At 37.6% G+C, this 18,082-nt stretch overlaps 1 protein-coding gene across 2 annotated transcripts in view; it reads left to right on the plus strand.

Moving 5' to 3' along the window:
- Positions 1 to 18,082, plus strand: part of PXDN (peroxidasin) — a 90,562-nt gene that overhangs the window by 36,808 nt on the left and 35,672 nt on the right. For both annotated transcript variants that reach the window (XR_005256290.1, XM_038131513.1), the window contains exons 5-13: positions 5,647 to 5,718; positions 6,292 to 6,363; positions 6,825 to 6,994; positions 8,326 to 8,443; positions 10,514 to 10,683; positions 11,590 to 11,862; positions 13,142 to 13,258; positions 14,471 to 14,629; positions 17,663 to 17,775. Coding sequence is in view for 1 of the 2 variants with exons in the window: in XM_038131513.1 (XP_037987441.1) it covers positions 5,647 to 5,718; positions 6,292 to 6,363; positions 6,825 to 6,994; positions 8,326 to 8,443; positions 10,514 to 10,683; positions 11,590 to 11,862; positions 13,142 to 13,258; positions 14,471 to 14,629; positions 17,663 to 17,775 (1,264 nt within the window). In the remaining variant the exon portion in view is untranslated. The remainder of the gene's footprint in view (positions 1 to 5,646; positions 5,719 to 6,291; positions 6,364 to 6,824; positions 6,995 to 8,325; positions 8,444 to 10,513; positions 10,684 to 11,589; positions 11,863 to 13,141; positions 13,259 to 14,470; positions 14,630 to 17,662; positions 17,776 to 18,082) is intronic.

Below are 18,082 nucleotides of genomic sequence, written 5' to 3' on the forward strand. Positions count from 1 at the left end.
TTTGAAATACTGAGGCCCATTTATTGAATTACTAATATTTCCAAAATAATGTTCTTCCCCATGGCCCAAGCCTCATATGCTGCAAGTGGCAATATTTGTCCTTTTTTCTTGTGTTCTTTTTCGCTGTTGGTGTATGTTATTACTGAAGAACATAAATCAGTTTGGAATATTTACACCTTCTTAATGCACTTTTCCACTATGTGACAACTAAGCCTCTCTGGCTACAGTGATACCACACTGTATCAGCTTAAGCTCAAACTTTTGAGACATCCACATTACTCAGTATGAAATTGAGATTCGAACTCAGGGCTTGAGTCTCATCTCTAGCTGGGAAGATTGGATATGGAGCCTGGCAAAGTCGCTGCTCATTGCCTGCCCGTGTGTCATGTCAGCACCTGCAGCTGCTGGGGAATGGGGGGCAGGTACTTCCCCACTGCCTGCATCAGAGCTCACTGCCTTTTAGAGCTCTTCTTCTCTCCTAAGCAGAGAGCTTGCCAGGAGGGAAAATGGGAGAACATGAAGCCAGTGGCAGGCACAGAAATAATGAAGAGTACACTTTTAAGATTTTTAGTTTAGGAGAGATTTGGCATTTATGCGTCTTTAGCATAAAAATATATTCTGATTCTACAGGGTCTGTTTTATCACATTAGCTTTGGAGAAAAACTGCTGACAAGACGAGAGTTACCCTTGGCAAACAACTTTCTAAGTGTCCTAATTTCAGTTTTGAACTGTATTGAAAGTACTAAATCAATGTTTCTGCATTTGAAGTCTCTGTGGCCACAAGTTATTGAACACATTTTGCTACTGGTTGTGTTAACTCAGCCAAATGCTGTTCTCAATGCTCAGCAGAGTTCTCAGAAGTAGACACTGTGGACCACATTTCAGGGAATGACTTGTTTCACAGCAATTTCTTCTACTCCAGTGAAGCAGAATTCAACTGATAGCTGCTTTTTAAAAAATACCTGATCAGCAAAGCAAACACATTTTTGGTAATTGTTATTGTTACCAGAAACTAAATCTAGTTAAATGTAACTAAATTACGCTAACTAAAACCTAAATGTACTGTTGCATGTATGAGGGACAAACCCCCCCAAGTATTTACTGCAGCTGGCAGGTTCCTCCTTAAACCTCTCAAGCAGAATTCTTAGCTGCTGATGTAGTCAAAATAGCTTTTCCTTTGAAAATTAGTGCCAAGAAAATAAGATCTTTGAATCAGATCTTGAAACCTGTTTGTGCTAGGGTAAATTCTGAAGAAAAATTGGCAGGTTTAGGTACTTGAACACACTAAACCATACATATTTCATCACCTAACTTTTCACCTGTGGCTGGGCATGAAGGGAGAGAGTTGATGAAAAGTAGCTGCTTAGTACCAGTTTAGACACTGTTAAATCTGCAAGACATATGTTTGGGTCTGGCACAGACAGCAGAAAGCTGCAGGAAACTTGCATTTTTTCAGAGCAGCAGCCGGAAGGCAGACAGAACACCCGAAAGGCAAGGAGGGCTGCCTCTGTGTGCCTGGGCTTAGACAGCTGCTCTGTGCCTCTGTGTGCTTGGGCTTGACAACTGAATCCCACCTGAAATGTCACAAGTACCCTGCTGGGGAGGTCATGAGTTTGGATCCCAAGATCTAGCTCTAAATGGAGTCCATTTCCAGATGTGTATACCTTACTTTCCTTCCAAATATCTGTCACATTTTTGAGGTCTCAGCTTATGAGTTGTATGTATCAGGGACAAAAAGTATACTCTCCAGTATTTAACTAGTGGCATCCCCAAATATTAATGGAATTATTTAAATCTGTTTACCTAATCCTAGTCATGCATTTTCTTTTAACTTTCATATTAACATACCAATTTTTGTTCTTTATAAGCTGTTATTAGTTATGCTGTAGTTTATGTACACATATACATATTTAGGGGGAATTAATAGACAGAAACCTTAACTAACATATAGTGATACAGTTTGTTAAGTCTAATTTTTGAAGTGTTTCTATTTATTTGCTTGTTTTATACTACAAGTTCCTGACTTTTGCATGACTCTATGTCATATAATTAATTAATAAACAAACAAAGGAACCCAAGAGGTATGACAGGGGCCTTGAGAAGTTAATCTTATTATTCTACACTAAGATCAGCTGGGGACAACAAGTATCTGGAAACAGATACTTGTCTAGCCTTGTTTTAAAAGTCTTTGGTGAGGATTCCATAATCTCCTTAGGTATCCTGTTCCAATATTTTATATTATTATCACAACATACATTTAAATATTTTTCCTTGTGATTTAAGGCTGCTGTTTGTTGTCCCTGAGCATGGAGAGCTCTTTGATAAATATGGAACATATATGCTTGTTCATTCTTATTCAAATAATCAAAAGGGCAAACATGCTGTTTAAATATTCAGAACATAGATTATACTCAGCTATGGGTGAGTAAGTATTTCCCCAAAGATGTGATGATGCTATTAGAAAAAGAATAATTGGCATATATAATAAAAGTCCTCACCTACAAAAACTACAAATCTATGTAAGATATAATCCTAAATTTAGTACTGGGACAGAATTTTACTGTAAATTTTTGTCCTACAGGATTAATAATAAGAAAGACAGTGTGTACCATGCTTATTTGATAAAATCTTAATCTTCCTCTTGAGGTGTTTCATTTGGACTTTTTTTCCCTATAAGTATTTCCTTTCCTTCTATTTAAATCTTGGTAGTGAGTTTAGAATTAAAAAAGAAAGACGTGTAGGTATTTAAAAATCACTCTTGCATGCTTTTTCTTTCAATTTCCATTCAGAAAGTCTTTTTCATATCTAATTTATTACATGATACTACTAATTTTAGTGCTCTGTACTCTGAACATAAAAGATGCCTATAAAAGATATGCCAGTGTGAGATTATTTCCTGAATATGGTTACCTTTAGAGTGAATTTTAAATCCAAGACATTACCATATTAATTAAAATATTAAAATATACCTTTACAAAACTTTAATGCGGTACGTAGAAGAAAATAATAAAAGTGATAAACCTAAGTGATAAAATGGGATTAAAGTGGAATTCATAATGCCAAGGATTTTTTATTCTCTTTATTGTAGGCTTAAAATGCAATCTGGTTTTTGCATCTATTTATTTTGAATTACACATTATTTTGGCCAGATATTTAACACCTTGTTCTATTAATAAATTGCTTGATAAGTTGCTCAGGACTTTTTTTAGATCATTATTTAAAGACCTGCAGAATCCAACTAACTTGTGTAGCCCAACTATTATGAGGCACTTAAGAGTATTTTCCAGCTGGATTTCATGATTTGATTTTTTTGAGCTAATTCGGACAGCGTGATATCTGATGAGGTAAAGTTAGCTGCTAAAATGTTCTTCAGCACCTGAATTATTGTTTTTGCAATGGTGTGAGCTTGTAAACAAGGCAAGCTTTATAAGAGAAATATTTTTTTAAAATTTATTTGGAAAAACAAGTTGACTTGTCAGGCACATATTGATTACATCTGTAATTCTAATAGTCCTGAGTACTAAACAGCCATTATGGTCTGCAGCTTTGAGTTTTGCAGTTTATATACTACTAAACTATCTGAGAGAGGTATTCTTTCTTGTTCTCTCTTTCTAATTTCACCCTCATTTGTGACCCTGAAGAAGGGGTTGTGTGGCTTAATGTATCTGCTTTTACCAATGTTATTTTTGTTCAAAGAAGAGATGCCTACAAATATTGCCTTGTCAATGCCAAGGAAGTATACGAGATTAATTTATTTGGAATATAAAGAAATATGTTTGTAAAGTGCTCATGAGGCATAAAAATGCAAGAAGAATTAAAAAAAGTTAAAAAGGAAAAATATCACTGCTGCCTGCAAAAGTAGTGTTTGTAATATATTTTCAAAGCAAAAGCTGCTTCAGAGATAACAAACCCTGTAGTTGTGCCTGGTTTTTCCCTTTGTACTCTTCCATTGCAGTGATCCCCACCTTTCCTTGCCCCCTCCCAAATGCTGCTGACCCTGGAAGGTGGACGAGCAGAGCCCTGGCTCCTGGCAAGTGGTGCCTGCCCACCTCATGGCTGGGCCATGCCCAGTCCTTGTCCTGCCAGTCCTTCCTCACTGAGGTCTCTCTTCTCTCTGCTGGAAAATCAAATGAACCTTGCAGGAAATATCCGCCTTTGAGATCTGTCTTTTTAATTTACAAGAAATTGCCCCGTATTTTTAAAGGGAAGATGAAAACTGGCAGTCCCAGCAAGGTGGCGCGGTTCTTGGTTGTTCATGCTAACAAGACCATACCCTGTGCTCAAGACACTCTGTGGCGTTGCACTGGCAGTAGGCAGGCTTGACACTCTGATGTGCTTGATCACGCCCGTGCTGATTTATTGGCTTTTTCTGTGGTCCCCATTCACTGCTCCCTGGCATCGCTCGCTGGCTCGCGCTTGTCCTGGGAGGCTGCCAGGCACGTGCCTGGCTTCCCCCTGCACGCGCCTTCCAGGGCTCCCTGCAAGGCCTTGGCCGGAATCACCGCTGCTCCCGCTTTTCTCTCTGCGCAGCCACCATCTGGCTCAGCACGGGCGAATCCCCATGTCCTTGTCCCTGTCCTGCTGAGGGATTGATGTTTCAGGAGATACTGAGCTCGGAGTTGTTCTCACTGTTTTTAAATGACAGGCTTTCTTGTTCTTCAGACCACAGTGATTTCTGTATATACACGTTCTCTAGAGGCTCCTGAGTTTGTCAGAGGTCGAATATGAAACTTAAAGGGTTTTGAATACATTTGGATATAATCAAGATCCAAAGTCTATAAATCATTTTCACAGTTTCTTGTGCCAGTCTTATCCATACATCTTGTTTTCTCGTCTGTGAGGTTCAGGGGTAGCTCCACAAAATAGTAGATGCTGGAATGATCCTGCCTTTGCAGTCCATTTTCACAATAGTTACAGTTTAATAGTCTGGTTAATTGTCTTGTTATGTTAACTTTGTCAATTTTACAGCATTAACAGCTGTATAGAGTTGTTGTTGTGTAATTTTCATAGCTTGCAGAAGCATCAAGAGACCATCAAACAGCAACAGTTGCTAGGAAGCCCTTTGTCTAAAGTCAAATTAGTCAAACTTGGGTTTATATTAAAAATTTGGTTTTGAGAGCATTCACAGCTTTGAATGCCAGTGTTCATGGACTAGAGAAGATGATTTCTCAGCATCTTTTGAAACTTTCAGTCATGGAAATGAAAACATTTGGCCACAGAAAATGTCATTGTGCTGGAAACTGTAAATGTTTTTCTAAATAACCTCTAAAACTTTTCCTATTAAAAATAATAATTTTCTTTTTTGATAAATTGTTTCAAACATGCATACAATGAACATCTGAGTTGGCAAAATAGCGTTCAAAGTATTATCTCCAAAATCTCCAAAGCAATGTTTGGGGTTTTTTGCATATAAATGTACACACACACATACATACACACTCAGTATAGTGATCTGCAAGCATGTCTTTGTTTATCATGTCTTCTATTTCTCAGATTCAAGTATGAGATTCAGATGGTAACAGAAAAAAGCTGCTACGCCACTATGGCCATTTAGATGTGTAAACATTATGGAAACAATAAGTTCTTTAAAATATTTCACCAAGAAAATATTTAAATATTTTTTCTTTTTGTTTAACATATTTTCAGGTATCTGCACTTTAATCAAATAGAAACGTTGGAACCTGAATCCTTTACTCATCTTCCAAAACTTGAAAGGCTGTAAGTTTGTTTTTCTCGGGCTAAGATTCAGAAGAAAGCTTGTTTCCTTGTTTGAATTCAATCTAGCATTTTAAACTAAAAAAGAATAATTTTATCATTGCCATAGATGGTATTGAATCCAATTTTTTTACTGTAACTGCTACGTAGCCTTTCCAAGAGCACTTTGGTGAGGCTGACCTTAGAGGCATGCAGAAGTGAGTGTTGCCTGTGGTTTATTTTTCTTTTGCAAAACTACTTCCCAAAGATCTGTGATCAATGTTTGGCCTAAAATAAATGTTATGAATGAAGAACTAGACTATTTATTTAGGACCTTTTTAATTTCTAATTTGAATGCTTATGAACTCCCTTCCTTGTAGTACTTACGGTTTCTTTTTCCCCACATGGACATACCCATGTACACCTTGGAGTCTGCTTAAAAAATACCAGACACTGAGTTGCTGAACAGGTTCAAATTTTTTTTTTCTTAAATATTCTTAGATTAATTTCTCTTGAAAACCTTCCAGAAGTCTGTAAATGAAATTAATGCATCACAAAATCTGAATTATTACATGCATATTTCTGTGTTTTTAACAGGTTTTTGCATAACAACAGAATAGCTCATTTGATTCCTGGAACATTTAGTCACTTAGAATCTATGAAGAGACTGTAAGTAAATTGAATTTTTATGGAAGTAATGAAATCTTAACTCAATTAAACTGTATCTTCTCTTGCAGTATATATCTTCCTTGCAAATGCCTTTTATGGTTTTAAATATTAATTTTTTTTCTTAACTGTGCTCCAGTTGTTTATGTGCATAGATTGTTTTATATCGATTTTCTTTAGTTACTGACTGAAGTTTATTTCCTATATTAGGGTTATTTGTAATCACTGTTTTATAGACTAAATAATATACATAGATTGTTCTTTGGGCAGTAAAAATAACACACATTCTTCTAATCAAAACTACCAGAATGCCTATAAGCAAGTAACCATCACCTGTATTGCATGTTGGCTGTTGTCTGTACTCACAGATAAAGGCATTGCTCCATGTACAGAACCATGTTGATCCTAGAAAAAAATGCCTGAGGCTTGCTAACAGAGCTGTGGCTGCTCCTTGTTTTGTGCAGGCGTTTGGACTCAAACGCTCTCCACTGCGACTGTGAGATCCTGTGGCTGGCGGAGCTGCTGAAGACGTACGCGGAGTCGGGTAACGCTCAGGCAGCGGCTACCTGCGAGTATCCACGGAGGATCCAGGGAAGATCAGTGGCCACAATAACACCGGAAGAATTGAACTGTGGTGGGTTTGCCACTGCCTGATGGCTTATTTTTAATGTGCTGCATGTACCTAAACTGTATTTTTGGGGGGGAGTTAGAATTTATTGTTCTGTTTATTTACACTGACCACCTCTGGATAATATTGATTATTTCTAGAAATCTCTCTGTGTTCCTTTTCTGTTTTTGTGTCCTTCTGACAGGATTGATTGCTTTTATCCTTCAGCCTATCTTTAATGAAACAAATATAACCGTGTTTGAAATTTCCCCTTGAAGAACGAAAGGTGATTATCCTGAAGGAGCTTATTTTTCCCTTTTATATTTCAGTTCTGATCATAACAGGATTGTCAACTAGGGTCTATGGTGTTGCATTAATATTATTTGATGTTGTTTATTCCCTTCTATATGAGGGAAAAGAAAGAAAGAAGCTTTACTGAATTGCCCCTGATGACACAGTTCTGGCCTTTAAAATTTTTGTTGATATAGGAATTGGGGTTGGGCCACTGAATTTTTTTTTTTACTCAGCTATAATTAATAGGACTACTCCACACAGGCACTGGAATCCTCTGCCACTGAGGATTAATGGAAAAGCACCTTTGTAATCCTTTTGTTTGTGTATATTCCTTCACCCTAGGGGTGCAAAAACTTGGCCCCATGGGCACCCTGTGACTTGGCCCAGTAACTCTTGTGTTCTGAAATGCGAATGCAGATTTCTCATCAAGCTATAGGTATTTGCCTGCCCACTCACATAATGAAGCCAAGGTGTAAAATAAGTAAATTGTGCTTTTCGTTATGTGTTGGATATAATTCTGATCAAGAGAACTCACCATAAGCATCTACAAGGTTCTTGAAAAACATAGTACAAAGGGAATTTGATGCAAGAATAATGCACAAGGCATCCTACCAGCTCTTTGCACATCTAAGAAGCCTGAATAAGGAAACTGCAGGAAGCAAGCTGTACAAATTATTCTGTGAGGCAGGTTAGGCACTGATACTTATCTAGAGGAAGTTATTTTAAATGGCACTTAAGCTTGCTGCTTTTAAGTTTTTCCTTCATAGGCAATTTGAATCTCTATTCAAATAAATAAAACAGCTGCTTTAGAACCTGATACAAATTTGCACAATCTATTTCCAGTCTGCTGAAAGGTCCTAAGGAACAATGAAGGAGGTCAGAAATCCCACAGTCACTTTTACACAGGGAAAAGTGCATTTAATCCTGACTAAGCATATACATATTTTAAGTCAAAACATTTGTGAAAAATATTTTTAGAAGATGTGTGGATATATTTTTATTTACCAGTTTTTAGTAGTTTTAAAATAAGTAAGAGTTCCTTGTATGTTTTATTGTTGATATAGAGAGGCCAAGAATTACATCAGAGCCTCAGGATGTGGACGTTACCTCAGGGAATACAGTGTACTTCACATGCAGGGCTGAAGGCAATCCTAAACCAGAAATTATCTGGCTTCGAAACAAGTAAGTTTGAAAGAGGAAGAGAGAAACTTGTTGTAATTACATTTGCCTGTGTGTATGTACATTTCTGGATGCGTGTCCATGTGCTACATGTGGTAATATATGAAATAGTTACAGCAAAAACATGCTATAATTAAAATAAGCATATGAAGTAATGATGGCCCATAGCTTTTTTATTAATATTTCTAAACATTTAAGAAAGTATTATTACTCTAGTACTAATTGTAAGATCTTCAGCTGTAGTATACCTGCAAAGCTGCTCACACCTGTAATACCAAATCATTTATATCTAAGTACCAGGACATGAGGACATGTTGTATGTACAGACTGTGGATACTTAGCATTTGCATATGATTTGGGGTGGAGCAAAATATACTTTTTTTTAAGGACTCCAGCTGGATACAATTAAAATTTCAGAGAACTCTTTCTGGAGCCCTAGCTCCTCAGAGTTATCTTCCCTCCAAGGCTGAGCTCTGTCCCAGGAGAGGTGAGAGACATCTGTTTCCAGCCTCCTCAAACCAGTACATGGAGGGCAAGTCTTTCTATCATAAGATTGTAGTGTAATTCAGGTTGAAGGTGGTCTCCAAGGTTGGAGGAGGTCTCCAGTGCAGCCTTCTGCTCAAGGCAGGATTATACCAGGTTGCTTTATCCAGATGGGTTTTAAAAACCTCTATGGGTGGAGATAGCACAAGTTGTCTGGGCAACCTACTGCATCTCTTGCCTTCACCACTTAGAAGATGGGAGAAGGTTCTATAAAAGATGACTATCTTTAAACAGCCCAAGGGCCAGCCTGCTGCAGAATGGCTGCTCAAGCTGTGCCCAGAGCCTGGCTCCCTCCAGCTGCACTGGACACAGCACAGCTGAACCAGCCTTGTGCTGGCACATCACCCCTTTAAACTGTTGTGAACTTACAATGGACACATGAACTGTGAGTTTACCATCAGCAAATCAGACTTTGGTTTAATGATGCCCTAATACAAACCTGACCTGGAACATAAATTCCCTTACAATTTCTATAAAGCATTTTAGTTAGTCAGTTGCTGATGAAATGGCATGGTTTAGAGCCCTGGCTCTATATCTTTCTGCTGATGTCAGTGAGAACCCCTTGTGCAGCAAAGGTACAGTATTTATGGAGTACGTCAAGAACAGAGCCTTGAACTTGAATGGTATAATTATTTCTTTAAAATTTTCTCTGGCCAAAGTATTTATAATACACAAAGAAAACGTATTCAGAATACACATGTGAATTTTAAGAAGAAACTTGAGCCTGGGGTGAGAGATTATTGACTCTGGCTTGTTTCCTGGCTGTATGAATGAGAGCAGAGCTGTTTGCAAGGTAGTTGAATATGGCAAGATTTCAGTCAAAAGCCATCAGCCTGTTGAGCAGTATGTTGAATAGATCAGTAGGCTGGGTTTTGTACATAAGAGGCGTGATCTCATTCCTCCTCTGTGCTTTCTTCATCATGTAGTGAGGGGTGGACTGAGAAACACTTCCTTTAATAAAACCCCCTAAGACTTCTTAGGTTACATCACAGAAACTTTTCATCCATGACCTAACCTGAAGACCTGACTTTAACTTATATTTTAAACCAGTACAAAATATAATCAAGTTCATTAGTGCTTCTTGAACAATCCAGGCAGAGGTTGGCACAAAGATGGTTTTATAGCAACTAACCTCTCTCCTAGCAGAAAGTATCTTGAATTTTGAACTTGCATGACATGCTTCCAGTGGAAACAGTTTTAATTGTTTTGCCAACAAGAACTTTTGAAGACCAGGTATGTGTATTGTTCACTGTTTTGTTTTGGTTTTTTTTTCCCACTGTAAGCTTTTCCTCATAAATTTATTCTAACTTTTCATTTTGAAGATGCATTACTCACATAAGCAAAATAGTTTCATGATTTTTTTTTCCTCCTCTTTAGGAGAAAATGTGAAGTTCCATTATTTTTAACAAACTAAAAGTTCTTTTTCCCCACAAGTTATTTTGGGTAATTTATCTCCTGAGTTTTATTATTTGGCAGTTTTCTGCACTTGTGATTTAAAGGTTTAACTCTAGCAGATCCTTTTCTTCTCAGTAATGAGCTCAGTATGAAAGAAGATTCCCGTCTAAACTTGCTAGATGATGGCACGTTGATGATTCAGAATACTCAAGAAACAGACCAAGGCATTTACCAGTGCATGGCAAAAAATGTGGCTGGAGAAGTGAAAACTCAGGAAGTTACTCTTAGGTACTTTGAGTCACCAGGTAAAGAACATTTTCTGAATTTTACATTCAGATAGAGAGTTGTTTTGATAATAAGATTGCTAAAAAATAAAATGCTTTGGCACTTGATATGTAGATTTGTTAGGCTTGGGCATCTTAAGACATAGATCGTGAAGCTGGAATATCCCTAGAACAAAAATACAACTCAGCTGGTTAATTAATATGTTTATTGTTTATGCAATTTTTATAATAGTCTCATAGGCTGTAGAATGGTTAGGAGAAGAGGCTTTGCATTACAACATTTCTCAATGTAGTAACATTCTCTATGGATACAGAAAACCACAAGCTGCTAAACAAGCCACTCATGGAAGCTTCGGCACACCCTGTGCAGCCATCCTTGCTCAAGAGCCTTTTAGCTCTCTCTAGCCAAGGCCTCATGTTTGCAAGGACTGAATTCCTGTCCAGGACTGTAATGTTTTTAAAACACAGTCTTTGCTGTGAGAACATTTTGTTTTGACACACTGCATCAGGTAAACTTAAAATGTCACTGCAAATTACTCATGTACTTGAGAAAGGTTACTTAAAATGTAGCTTAATCAGTTTTGGCTTTTGTGCACTTAGAGCAATTTTTAGCCTGTTTGTGTTTTGGGTCTCAATGTCAATGCCTCTGAAGAGACCTTTATAAAGATCAGCATAGGAGAGCAGAATGTTTGAAAATTGTTTTAATGCAAGTTGAGGAAAAAAACTTCAGAGCAGTTATGAGCTTTTGTTTTTATCTATTGGTGTCTGCAGTTAGATCAGACTTAAAGCAAGGCAGAGTTTGCACCAAGATTAGAGGCATCCTAGAACTATTAAAGCTCCCAAGTGTCCCCAGTTATAGACTATATTTGTCTAAATTAGAGCTGTGCCAGCTAAAAGCTGCATTTAGGCATTGCTGTTTTCTCACAGCCAGGCCAAGTTTCGTGATTCACCCACAAAATACCGAAGTGCTCGTTGGAGAGAGTGTTACCTTGGAGTGCAGTGCAACTGGGCACCCTCAGCCACGAATTACCTGGACCAAAGGCGACAGAACCCCTCTACCAAATGACCCTCGTGTCACCATAACTCCATCAGGAGGACTTTACATACAAAATGTAAAGCAGGAGGACAGTGGCGAGTACACCTGTTTTGCAACTAACACCATAGACAACATCCATGCGACTGCATACATCATAGTCCAAGGTAAATAATGTTAAACTGGGAGAGACATAGTACTTGAAATTATGTGGATTTATCTTTTCTTCTGAGTTGACAGAGCCAAACTTAAAACATGAGAGTTTTTACTTCTAATTGCACTATTGTAGTCCACAGGGAAGTTGCTATACATTTCACACAGAGTAAGATATTGTATATTATTTCCCTGAAAATTATGTTTCAGTGATTATTATCAGAAGTTTAATGTTTTCAAATGTTAACTTCTTATGTTTTGTTTGCTTGGAGGAACAAACAGATTTTTGAATGATTAAATATTTTCTGTAACAGGCACTAATGCTAGAGATTAAAATTTGTGCCTGGAGAACTGGAAATGGAGTTTTGAATACAGCTCTGTGCCACTTTTCTTTTGTAGACACTTCAGTGAATGTGGAAACATTTTCTGCTGAGTTTGATAGAAGCTGTCATTCTGCCATCTGAGGCTTTAGCACAGCTTTTCTGCAAAGCAAAAGTCAAAGTACTCTAGCTTTTGCAATACTTTTGATATTGTTTGTCAATAGTGTGATTATAAAGTATTTGAGATCAACTATCAGAAGTCTCCTGTGCATATAGATAATATTTTTTGCAAACACTTTTGTGCTGGAACTTTTATTTCCAAAATACTTTAAGTAACCTTTAAATTTGTTTGCTTCTGTTCTCATGTTAAAATCTTTAGTTGGCAAACAGTTAAGATTGCAAATACCTTTTTATTGAGTTCTAAAGAGATACAGAACAACTTCTCCATGTGGTATGTTCATTTATTACCAGTGGATAATTGTGTTTTGGGAGCTGAACAAATACTTCTCACATAGTGAGCAATTGGTTAGTGCACAGTGTTTCTGCCGAATCTGGGCCACTCTCCACTCATTGGTTTCATGGAAGAAAACAAGCAGCTCGAGAAGATTTTGATTACATTACTTCTTTACAATTTAACTGGGAAGTTTTGAGAGAAAGAGAAGATAATATTTTTAATCCAGGAAAGACTCTATGTTTGATTGTACAAGTCTTACTGCACCTCTTATTTTGGATCTGTCACAGTATATCCCACATGCCTTCACTGACATCAGGGACAGGTTGTGAGAGAGATGTTCCTTTTGCACAATTGGCTTCCCTAACTCTCTTCTCTCTAGGGGTCACAATATAAAGAATTGCATTAGCATCTCTCTTCCCACCAATATGAGCTATTTCAACTTACACAGGAAATAGTATATAATTTAGTAATGGATTTTCCAATTGTTTTTTTGAAATGGCTTTATTTCCTCTTCTGTAGCTCTACCTCAGTTTACTGTCACTCCACAAGACAAAACAGTGATTGAAGGACAAACCGTTGACTTCCCTTGTGAAGCACAAGGTTATCCCCAGCCAGTTATTGCCTGGACTAAAGGAGGTAAGTGTGTTCCATTCTTACTTTTAAACTACCAGGATAGCCTATTAGTCAGTTTAGTTTAGATTATTAGAATCACTTCTTTACTGAAAGGAACTGCATATATTTGTTTAGATGCTTCAGTCTCTGAAGGAAACAGAGTTCATCTCTTTCTCCTTTAGCTGGGAAAGGCAAGGTATCCCACAGGAGATAGCTGCCCAAGCATTTTTCATTGTTAAGTTAAAAAGAGTCACTAAAATATGTGTCCATAATAGATTTCTAATAATAAGTGTTTAAGAAATATGAAGCAAATTACATGTAGCAGTATGTATCACTGCTGTTGTACTGCAGAAGGAATGGAGATGGCTGTCCTTAGCTGGAGGTCTGAAATTAGGCGGGATGTGCTCTCTTCAGAAAGCAGCACAGTCCAGCCTGTAACTGTACCAGCATCTCTGTCACTTAATGCGCATTGACAGAAACAGTGGGGTGCACTGTGCTGACTATTTTATCAAATTATGGCTCTAAAGGCATTAAGCCAAATCCAGCAGGAAGAAATACTGTAGTGGATGTTTTATCGGTAAGCAAAAATTCTGTTTGATTTGAGCGAAAAACTCTAACGGGCTAAATAACTCTGAGAAAATTCTAAATTATTGTACATAAAGCAGATTATTAACAAATTTTTCATCATTTTGATGCTGATAATGTCCCTGTTTCTCCTTCTACTTGGATTGCTCCAATCAAATGAAATGTCCAGAAAGGAAGGATAGGGTACAGACACTGATGTACAGACAATGATTCATTTTTCTTATGTTCCATTTTTTTCAGGGCTGTGTCTATTTTTCTGTAGATTATCTTGGCCTAGGCCAATAAGATAAATTGTGTCTTGCACACATGGCAATAATATGACATGAGCAGTAAAACATGGTGGTTTTATACCTTCTCATTTGGATGCTTTAGCATGCTCCTTAAAGGAAAATATTTATTTCTACCACAAACAGAGAAGAGATAAGAATTATGATTGTGTGCATATGTATAATGTGCTTACTTTTCATGTTTATCTTCTTAGAAGTAAAGGTTTCAAACTTTTTTTCATGTTTGTTTTGGTTTTGGGTTTTTTTTTTAATAAACCTTAATATTTCCCAATGTTTTATCGAATTTAAAACCTGAGTTTCCCTTTTTCTGGCACAAAGGGACTTTGTTGCTATAAAGGGCAAATGATGTTGTTGTGTGTTTCAGGAGGCCAGTTGTCGGTTGACAGAAGACACTTAGTTCTGTCCTCCGGAACGCTGAGAATTTCCAGGGTTGCTCTGCATGACCAGGGACAGTATGAATGCCAAGCTGTCAACATCATTGGATCCCAGCGGATCGTTGTGTACCTGACTGTACAGCCTAGAGGTACAGCCCATGTTCAGCTGCTGGGAAGAAAACCAAGAAAAAAGAGAAATATTTAAGCTTACACTAAAATACACAGTACCATGTGTGATTGTTTCTGAGTATATGTCCTTGTCGATCCCAGCTGGTTTCCAGCAAATAACATGTCTGGACATTTACCAGTATTTGTGCAGGGCATCAGTCCTTTAGAACAGTCTGTCTTCTGAGAAAGAGGTTTATCTGATTTTTTTTTTTTTTTTGTAAGTGAAGGTTTGCTTTGAGGATGACAGTATTCCTATGCATTGGAAAATATTTTATTTTGTGTAAAGTCTAGTTTCTGATAAGGCTCTATGATGTTAGTTAAATGGTGTTATCAACATAATGTTTCATGTCCAGAAAGAGAACACTTTCTTTTACAAAAGCAGAATGAACTTCACAAAGAAAAGTCATTCTTTGTACTGAAAATAAACTGGGACAAAAGAAAGTCCTAAACCTCCAACCCAAACTCCATTTTTATGCTTTTTTTTTAATTGAATTCTAAGTAAGTTACTTCTAGGATAAATTATAATCATATTACCATTCATAATTTATTTAGTTACTTTGATGTTTAACTGAATTCAAGGAGATAAAACATGTAATTCAAAACATTTCTTTTTATTGACCTTACTTAAAACTGTATATTAGTAAAAGGGGCTCAAATGAGCTTAGAAGTTTGTCAGAAAAAAAATTCTATTGATTTTTCTTAATTAAGAGTAGTATTAGGAGATGGATTCATCAAAATTGAGATTTTTTTTAACCAATGTAAAATGTTGATTAAAATTATATAAAACAAGTATCAGTTTAAAAAAGTTGTATCGCTTTCCAGCTGTGTTAAATTTCACTGGACTTGAGTAAAGTTTAATAAATCAATTTTTGTGCAACTTGGGTTGCAAAATTCAGTCAGATAGTAAATACAAGATTAAAGATAGTAAATGCAAGATTAAAGGCTGAATATGTAGCATGGAATTGGAGCTCTCCACAGATTATTTGCAATGCTGTTTTCAATTGTGCAAGAAGAGAAATTTTGTTCTTTTGGGCTTCTAACAAAAGGACTGTTCATCTGAGGAATGTTTAGTCATTGGTCACTGTGGTTAAATCAGTGTTAATAAACACAGATTAATGGTCCAGGTCTGTTTGCTGGCATGACTCAGCTCACATCCACAGAGCCAGACTCTCTTACCTCCCAGTGCTGGACACCTGCCTCTGGAGGCCTTATTTGAACTGGTCTCCGGTCCTTTACAGGCATTTATGTACAGTTTAACAGTAGAGCCAGATTTGGTTGGTAGTATAAATGACTGCAGTGGAGCCAAATACTTCTCTATAAAAGCACAGCTCTCTACCCTCTCCCACTCCCCCCTAAGTATCAGTATCATGACATCAGTATAGCAGTATCTGTTACAGCAGAAATTGAATTCTTAATGTCCTCATAATCTTGTATGTGCTTCTTATGATGGTATCTGAGAGCCAAGGCATCAGGTTGGATTTGAAGAAAATTACAGTTTAAAAACACATTAATTTTATTCACAGTGGATTTAGATAACAGTGTACTCTGTCCTTAGAGTTGAAGGTGATTGGTGTTTTAAGGGCTGGGGCTCATAGGTGTCATGGAGGTAGGAGCTCTGTCAAGACTCAGTGCCTCAGCAAGTCAGGCTGAGAGACTCACTTGAATGAGTTGTGGAAGGTTTTGCTTTTGTCATATAAGAAATTGCAGTTGTCACTACTTAAAAAAATTAAAAAAAAAAAAAGATGACAATGCAATATTCATTCTGATAACTTTGTACAGGTTTAGCTATTAACAGAAATATTTTTCAGAGCTCTAAATTCATTGAGCTTAAGTGGTTTTGACAACTACTAGCCTTTTATGTTAGAAGTTAAGAGTACTTTAAAATCATCCTGAAGCAGACATTAGAAATAAGGTCATTAAGGTTGGAAAAGACCTTTCTTCAAGTCCAGCTGTCCATGTAACACTACCACCATGTTCACCATTAAACCGTGTCTTTTAAGTGCCATATCCACACATTTTTTGAACACTTCCAGGGACGGTTCCTCTACAGCTTCCCAGGACAGTCTGTCCCAGTGCTTGACAACCCTTTCTATGCAAAAATTTTTCCCTATATCTAATCTAAACCTCCTCTGGCGTGACTGAAGGGCATTATGTCTTGTCCTGTCGCTTGTTACCAGCCCTTCTCTGGACATACTCCATCGCCACAATGTCTGTTATTTAGTGAGGGGCCCACAGCTGGACACAGGATTTGAGATGGGGCATCACCAGTGCTGAGTACAATCATGGGTGGGGGGGACAATCACTGCCCTGATCATGCTGGCCACACTATTCCTGATTCAGGCCAGGATGCCATTGGCCTTCTTGGCCACCTGGGCACACACTGGCTTATGTTCAGCTGCTGTCAACCAGCACCCTCAGGTTCTTTTCCATGGGGCAGCTTTCCAGCCACTCTGTCCCCAGCCTGTGGCACTGCAGGGGTTGTTGTGATCCAAGGGCAGTACCTGGCTCGTGGCCTTGCTGTGCATCATGCAATTGGCCTCAGCCCATTTATTCAGCCTGTCCAGCTCCCTCTGTAGTGTCTTTCTACTCTCCAACAGATCAACACTCCTGCCCAACTTGGTGTTGTCTATGACCTTGCTTAGGTCACTTGATCCCCTCAGCCAGGTTATTGATGAAAATATTAAACAGGGCTGGCCCCAGTACTGAGCCCTGGGGTACACCTCTTGCTACTGGCCACCAACTGGATGTAACTCCATTCACTACTATCTCTGGGCCTGACCATCCAGACAGTTTTTATCCAGCAAAGAATATTCATCCATGGGAAGTTAATTTCTTCAAAGAGAATTTAATCCCTGAAATGAAGTTACAAGCAACTGAAAGCCTGCAGATAGAATTGTGTAATAGATTAAGAAATGTTCAGTAACTAATAAAAACAGAGTGTTGACCTATTTTTTGATTGTCTTTTGCACAAGTTGTATTTAATAATTTATCAGTGTATCTTTTGGCTTTTTTAGTGACTCCTGTATTTGCCAGTGTTCCCAGTGACATGACAGTGGAGGTTGGCACAAACGTGCAGATCCCTTGCAGTGCTCAAGGAGAGCCGGAGCCAGTCATCACATGGAATAAGGTACTACATATTCAGTTATTGCAGAAAGGCAGTGGCCTTTCCATCTCTTCATAATTAATTATTGGAAGTGCACATTGTCAAATTATTGCTTCCTATGGTGTCTGAAAACATTACCTGAAGTCCAATCAGTAAGTATTTAATACAGAGCATGTATATAGATACTAAACTTGAATTTCATATAGATAAATTCACATATGTAGTTATGCAAATTATTATGTAGACCAGCTAAAATTCATAATGTATACCTTAAAGGGTCTGTATTTAATGACAGTTCTGTGTGAATAGCGTACTAATATTCACACTTTCA

Source organism: Motacilla alba, chromosome 3, assembly GCF_015832195.1.
Source record: "Motacilla alba alba isolate MOTALB_02 chromosome 3, Motacilla_alba_V1.0_pri, whole genome shotgun sequence".
In the NCBI taxonomy this organism is placed as follows: Eukaryota; Metazoa; Chordata; class Aves; order Passeriformes; family Motacillidae; genus Motacilla; species Motacilla alba.